We start from the raw sequence: 7,823 nt of genomic DNA, 5'->3' as shown, positions 1-7,823 counted from the left end.
GTTCTGCAGCTGCTGTCTGCTCTCCTGCATACACTAGTGAATGGAGGATGCTGAGACTTGTAGTTCTGCAGCTGCTGTCTGCTCTCCTCCATACACTAGTGAATGGAGGATGCTGAGACTTGTAGTTCTGCAGCTGCTGTCTGCTCTCCTGTATACACTAGTGAATGGAGGATGCTGAGACTTGTAGTTCTGCAGCTGCTGTCTGCTCTCCTCCATACACTAGTGAATGGAGGATGCTGAGACTTGTAGTTCTGCAGCTGCTGTCTGCTCTCCTGCATACACTAGTGAATGGAGGATGCTGAGACTTGTAGTTCTGCAGCTGCTGTCTGCTCTCCTCCATACACTAGTGAATGGAGGATGCTGAGCCTTGTAGTTCTGCAGCTGCTGTCTGCTCTCCTGCATACACTAGTTCTGCAGCTGTCTGCTCTCCTGCATACAATGAACATTTTGAAGAAGGAAATGACATCAGACCTTTTTTTTTTTTTTTTCATCAACAATCTTTAATGGCATTGTGCACTGATTAAAAACGCAGTGAGCAAAAACGCAGCAAAAAACGAACCAAATCGCGGGTGCGTTTTTTAGACAAAAACGCACATAAAAACGCAGCGTGAAAAAAACGCCTAGTGCGCACATACCCTTAGGCCTAATGAATAGAAGGGAGAAACAGCGAGGCGGGGCTACAGGGGGTGGGTGGAGCCACGGGATACATAGGGTCACGGGCGGGACTTGGTATCAAAGGCTCAAAAGCATTAGAGTACCGCTGTATCCGGGACGGTTGGGAGGTATCCACTACAGGCACCGGCCCACTACAGGGACCAGCCCTTCTGGCATTTGCCTGAATTGCCCTATGGCCAGTCCGGACCTGGCGACTGGCTAGGAGTCGAGCGGGGGCGCAGTTACAGTAAACTGGCTGCTGAGCCTAATAGGGGTGCGGTTATGCTGGGTATGAGCTGAGAGCAGGCATGGTTAGATTGGCTGCTGAGCCTAGCGGGGGCGTGGTTAGACTTGCTGAGCCTAGCGGGGGCGTGGTTAGACTTGCTGAGCCTAGCGGGGGCGTGGTTAGACTGGCTGCTGAGCATAATGGGGCGCGGTTAGACTGGCTATGAGCCGAGAGGGGGCGTGGTTAGACTGGCTATGAGATTAGTGGGGACGCTGTTAGACTGGCTATGAGATTAGTGGGGACGCTGTTAGACTGGCTATGAGCGGAGCACGGGCGTCGTTAGACAGGATGGGCGTGGTTAGACTGGATGCTGAGCCTAATAGGGGCGTGGTTAGACTGGCTGTTGAGCTTAATGGGAGCGCGATTAGACTGGCTGCTGAGACGAGTGGAGCGTGGTTAGACTGGTTACGAGCTTAGCAGGGGCATGGTTAGACTGGCTGCTGAAACCAGTGGGGCGTGGTTAGACTGGCTCCTGAGACTAGTGGGGCGTGGTTAAACTGGCTACGACCGTAGCGGGGGCGTGGTTAGACTGGCTGCTGAGAAGAATGGGGCGTGGTTAAACTGGCTACGAAACTGGCGGGGGCGTAGTTCGACTGGCTGCTGAGACGAGTGGGGCGTGGTTAAACTGGCTACGAAACTAGCGGGGGCGTGGTTAGACGTGCTGTTGAGACTAGTGGACGTGGTTAGACTGGTTACGAAAGTAGCGGGGGCGTGGTTAGACTGGCAGCTCTCTGTAGTGCGGACGTCAGTGCTGGAGATTTCACTATGAGCCGGTATTTCAGTTCTCTTGAGCGTCTGAGGCGCATCTCATATAGCGGGGAGCGTGTGCTGCCGATCGTAGGGCCGCCAGTGAGAATGGTAAGGAAGAGAAGTGCCCCGCCGCCAGCCTCCTGCAGAGGTCACCTTCTGGTAGGCGCCCACTAGCGGGTGCCAGCCTGTCACACTGCTCCGGTGGGAGCAGCTGAGTTCGTTCAGTGCATAGCTCCTGCGCGAGGTTGCGGCCCTGTGTGTGCGGTTTTTGGACGTTGTGTGCACAGGCCCGTGGATGAGAAATGAGATCCTGTGTCTGCACTGTGGAGGCCTCCGCGCAGGGCAGATCATTCGTAGACTGCTGCAAAATGTGCGGGGATGTCTGCTTATATGCACATAGCTGTGAGCGTCCGTTCTCACGATCACAACCTAGCTTATCTTCTCTTGCGGGAGACTGCAGCTGCCCACGATCAGGGTTCTGGAGGCTGTGGACTTTCTCGCTGGTCTCCCACTAAGAACTTTGTCCCCGCACATAGCCTGACGCGCTGCGGCTCAGTGTACGCTGCGGAGAAAAGCAGCTCAGTGGGTAGATTTCTAGGAGTCCATCCACTGTGCTTGTACTGTACATACTACATCCGAAAAGCTTGTTTGCACCCCAGTGAGAGCCAAGCAGTCGGTAAGTGGCGCTCTGGGCGCCGTCCCCATCATTCACAGAAGCAAGTTTGTGTTTGGTGTTTATGTTGAACATCACATCAGAGCCCCTATGATACTCAGCCAGGTACAGAATATACCCGAACACCACTATGCAAGTATTGAGCATTAGGCTATGTTCACACACTGCGTTTTTTACCTGCGTTTTTGGTCCGTTTTTGCTGCAGAGATTTCTTGAGAAATTCTTGTAACCTTTCTGCAGACATTCCCCAGCAAATCCTATGGGGAAAAAATTAGCTGTGCGCTCACTGCGTTTTTTTCTTAAGAAAAAGCTTTCAGTAGATTTTCCTAAGAAAAAGAATGAGCATGTCACTTCTTTTCTGCAGCTAACTGCGTTATTCACTCCATTGACTGTAATGCAATCATGAAATAGCGCAGGAATAACGCAGGTAGCAAGTGATGTGCGTTATTCCTGTTATACCTGCGTTATTCCCGCGTTATTTTGCGTTTTCGGGACATTGTGTACTTCCCTGCACCTGCGTTTTGCAGGGAAGTGATGTCACTAGGACAGAAAGAGGAAGAAGAGAAAAAAAAGCGTGTGCTCCGCTGTATTTTTACCTTCCAGCCGGGTAAACACACAGCGGCGGCCCGGTATTCTCAGGCAGGAAAGGGCGAGGGACAGGGTTAATGCTCTCTCCCCCTCCCGCAGCCGAGAATATCAGCCGCAGCTGCCCCGGGACTGTCACATCCATTATGCGACAGTCCCGAAGTGTCCCCGGCTCTTCCAGATGCCATGATGCGGGGGCAATCCAGGTAATATGGAGTTAACGGCAGCCAATAGCTGCCGCTAAGTCCAAGATTAGTGATGGCAGCGTCTATGACACGCCGTCACTAATCTGAAAGTGAAAGTAAAGAAACACACACACCGAAAAATCCTTTATTTTGAATAAAAGACAAAAAGCCCCTCTTTCTCCAGTGTATTAACCCCCCCCGAAACACACAGCTCCGATGTAATCCACAGCGATGTCCCGCGGCGCTTCCAGCCCTGCTCCAGCCGCGTGTGACAGTTCTCCACGGGTCAGTGAGCGAGTGCTGAATGCGGCTCCTGAACGAGGCTGCGGGTAACTACAGGACATTTCTCACGGCCGCTGATGTGAACACATTACTGGCCGCGACAAATGCAGTGTGTGTGGGGGGAACCTCATAAATAAAGCTGGAATATCTAGCCCTCTATTTATTTATCTATCTATCTTTCTATATTATTTATCTATACCCCTAAATATCTATCTATTTATCTTTCTATATTATCTATCCCTCTATCTATCATATATTTATCTCTGTATTATCTATTTTTTTTTTTCATTTTCAATGTGCTTTATTGCTGTAAAGGCATTAAAAAACGCAGGGACCAACATGAAAAAAACCGCACCAAAACACACCTGCGTTATTGGTGCGTTTTTTAACGCAGGTGCGCTAATCCTTCACTCTCAAGAAATTTCTTAAGAAAAAACATTTTTCCTGTGTGAACATAGCCTTAGTCACCAGGTGTTTCCCACCTGAGACCAGCGTGATCTAGGGACAGAGACCTCCATGTGTTACTTACTATACTGGCTGCTGCAGTTTTGAGAAAATCCCTGTTGTATCTGCTGTAGATCTATTATTTCTCCGATTGCTGAGCTCTGTATAACCCCACACACCAGTGATTGACAGCTGTCTCTGTACACTGTGCGTAGGAAGAAAGCTGCTAATCAGTGGTGGGAGATTGGTTAGACTTTCTGATTATAGGCCAAATAATACTCATGTTAAATCCCCCCTCTGGTGTTTTTGTTATGGCATTACTGATGTATGACTGTGCTAATAGTGTGATTACTTGCCCGTCGCAGTCTTCTGCTGTTCCTAGCCCCGCTCTGGTTGTGACCAATGCTGTGGAGTTGAAAAGCCAAACCGCTGACTCCACAACTTAAGGGTGCTTTACACGCTGCAACATCGCTAACGATATATCGTCAGGGTCATGGTGTTTGTGACGCACATCCAGCGTCGTTGGCGACATCACAGCGTGTGACAGCTAGGAGCGACGATCAACGATCGCAAAAACGTCAAAAATCATTGATCGTTGACACATTGCTCCTTTTCATAATATCGTTGGTGGTGCATGCTGCTGGTTGTTCATCATTCCTGCGGCACCACACATCGCTATGTGTGACACCGCAGGAACGACGAACATCTCCTTACCTGCGTCCATCGGCAATGAGGAAGTAAGGAAGGAGGTGGGCGGGATATTCCGCCCGCTCATCTCCGCCCCTCCTCTTCTATTGGACGGCTGCCGTGTGATGCCGCACGAACCGCCCCCCTTAGAAAGGAGGTGGTTCGCCAGCCACAGCGACATCGCAGGGAAGGCAAGTCCGTGTGATGCATGTAAGCCATGTTGTGCACCACGGGCAGCGATTTGCTCGTGACGAACAACCGACGGGGGCGGGTATGCTCGCAAGCGATAGCGATATCGCAGCGTGTAAAGTGCCCTTTAGACTCCCTCATACATGACTTATGATTGTGATAAATTTACTGTAGTAAAATGGTGACATCACTACTTATATCATGTAGCTGAAGTGCAGCTCAGATTCATCTTAACTAAAAAGCCTAGATCCTTTGATCAGGAATAGAACAGACATTTATAGGACATTTCATAAGTTTTCCAAATTCTTGTGAAAATTCATCACATACTGCATTCTGTCAAGAAGAAATTCCATAGTTTTGGAAAAACATAACAGCGAATGTATGCTAAAATCTCTGATAAATAGTCACTGAGTGCTGGCAAAGGAATTTAGACCAAACAAATATCTGGTTTAAACCCTACTCAGTGAGAGCAGGTGCACAAAAGCAGTGGTTTATTTTTTTACAATTTTTATAGATAACAGGAATGGGTTAATTTTTTAATAAAATTCCTATGTATGCCATTGGCAACATTAAAATATATGCAAAAAGTCTGACGTTTATCTATTTTGGAAATTACTCTCAGCGCCTCCTATTTGCCGACTCAATCTCTGGCAATGTCTCTGGCACGTAACATATTCAGCCTTGAATTTGGACTTACACAGATAGCCGGTCTTTATCACATCGGCATTCCGTTGCTTTGTATCAGTCCGCAGCTGGTGACCTTGGTATACAATACACATACTTTTCCTGATACCAGCAGTAAGCAGAGAACATACTCTTCCATGTATCAAACATCAGCTGCAGGCTATAAAACTCCATCTTACTTTTCATATACAAAAAAAACCTTTGTTATATAAAGGTATATATATAAAATAATGATATATCTCATTATTTTAATATATATATATCTATATATATAATTGCCTTATTCTGTCTGTCTGTCTGTCTGTCATGCTCCAAAATTGTGTCCTTACGGTGACACAAAGCTGATTGGCCGCTGGGCTCGCCATGGCCCCGCCCCCCCACACTGATTGGCCGCTCGCCCAGGCTGCGCCCCCACACGGATTGGCCAGCCGCTCGCCCAGGCTCCGCCCCCCCACAGATTGACCTCTCGCCCCGGCACCTGCAGGCATTGGCAACTCGGCCACGCCACGCCCCGCCCCCCTCACGCAATGCACGCTAGCTCTGGCCCTCCCCCATTCCCCGAACCGACACGGTCACGGAGCCACGACTCACAGGTGAGTACTGTACCCCGGGAGCCCACATCAGCGTACGCCGCAAACCCAGCCGACACATACCCTCGCATTGCTGGGCCTGGCCGCCGTATGCTGGTGTGGGCTCCCGTGCGAGCGGTGGGGACGAGATACGCTGGTAACCATGCTAGCATAGTTACCAGCGCATCAAGGTCCTGCAGCGGCGTAACATACACACACGCACACACATAACAGACACACATCAGATCACACTCACTCTCACACACACCTCACACACACATCACATCGCATCCACACACTCACAACATCCTGGGATATCGCTTGCTTCTCTGCGCCGATACTGTGCTGTGAGCTTCCCAGGACCTGCCAGAGGATCACATGGCCAGAAGCACGTGGTATCTCCGGATGTTGTGAGTGTGAGCGCGTATGTGCGATATCGTCAATGTGTGTGTGTGTGTGCGTGTATGCGATCGTGGTGTGTGCGTGTATGTGATCGGGTATGTGTGAGTGTATGCGATCGGGTGTGTGTGTGTATGCGGTCGGATCTGTGAGTGTCGGCAGAGGAGCACGGCGTGCTGGAGGAGGCTGGGAGGAGAGAGGCTGATCCTGGGGAAGGCTGGGAGGGGGAGGGGGGAGGCTGAGAGAAGAGAGGCTGATGCTGGGGGAGGCTGAGGCTGCGGTAGGCTAGGCTGATCCTGGGGAAGGCTGGGAGGGGGGAGGCTGAGAGAAGAGAGGCTGTGGGAGGCTGAGGCTCGGGTAGGCTGGAAGGAGAGAGGCTGATGCTGCGGGCAGAGAGGCTGATGCTGCGGGCAGAGAGGCTGATGCTGCGGGCAGAGAGGCTGATGCTGCGGGCAGAGAGGCTGATGCTGCGGGCAGAGAGGCTGATGCTGCGGGCAGAGAGGCTGATGCTGGTGCAGCATGGGGGATGGAGCACGATGGGGGGTGCGCAGCATGGGGGATGGAGCACGATGGGGGGTGCGCAGCATGGGGGATGGAGCACGATGGGGGGGTGCGCAGCATTGGGGATGGAGCACGATGGGGGGTGCGCAGCATTGGGGATGGAGCACGATGGGGGGTGCGCAGCATGGGGGATGGAGCACGATGGGGACTGCGCAGCATGGGGGATGGACCACGTTTGGGAGTGCGCAGCATGGGGGATGGAGCACATTTGGGAGTGCGCAGCATGGCGGATGAACCACGTTTGGGAGTGCGCAGCATGGCGGATGGAGTACGTTTGGGAGTGCGCAGCATGGCGGATGGACCACGTTTGGGAGTGCGCAGTATGGCGGATGGACCACGTTTGGGAGTGCGCAGTATGGCGGATGGAGCACGTTTGGGAGTGCGCAGCATGGCGGATGGACCACGTTTGGGAGTACGCAGCATGGCGGATGGAGCACGTTTGGGACTGCGCAGCATGGGAGATGGAGCACGTTTGGGACTGCGCAGCATGGGAGATGGAGCACGATGGGGAATGCGCAGCATAGGGGATGGAGCACGATGGGGAATGCGCAGCATAGGGGATGGAGCACGATGGGGAGTGTGCAGCATGGGGGATGGAGCACGATGGGGGATGGAGCACGATGGGGGGTGGGCAGCATGGGGGATGGAGCACGATGGGGGGTGCGCAGCATGGGGGATGGAGCACGATGGGAGGTGCACACCTCCCCCCAACACACACACACACACACACACTGCACAACACACCACACACACACACACACTGGGAACCACAGAACCACAAACACCGCCCTAAACAGACACCCACAACACACAGACAACGCCGCACACACACAACACTCAACACACAAACACCGCGGCATACATAAATATACGCA

The 7,823-nt window shown here is 51.9% G+C and overlaps 1 protein-coding gene across 2 annotated transcripts in view; it reads left to right on the top strand.

Moving 5' to 3' along the window:
* The first annotated feature begins 1,625 nt into the window (after positions 1-1,625).
* Positions 1,626-7,823, top strand: part of FH (fumarate hydratase) — a 280,161-nt gene continuing 273,963 nt past the window's right edge. For both annotated transcript variants that reach the window (XM_075338213.1, XM_075338212.1), the window contains exon 1: positions 1,626-1,798. In XM_075338213.1, coding sequence (XP_075194328.1) covers positions 1,706-1,798 — 93 coding nt within the window. In that variant the 5' untranslated portion in view covers positions 1,626-1,705. The remainder of the gene's footprint in view (positions 1,799-7,823) is intronic.

This window comes from Anomaloglossus baeobatrachus, chromosome 3 (assembly GCF_048569485.1).
Source record: "Anomaloglossus baeobatrachus isolate aAnoBae1 chromosome 3, aAnoBae1.hap1, whole genome shotgun sequence".
Lineage (NCBI taxonomy): Eukaryota > Metazoa > Chordata > Amphibia > Anura > Aromobatidae > Anomaloglossus > Anomaloglossus baeobatrachus.
The sequence above is the reverse complement of the archived record's forward strand: the minus strand, read 5'-3'. Positions and strand labels throughout refer to the sequence as shown.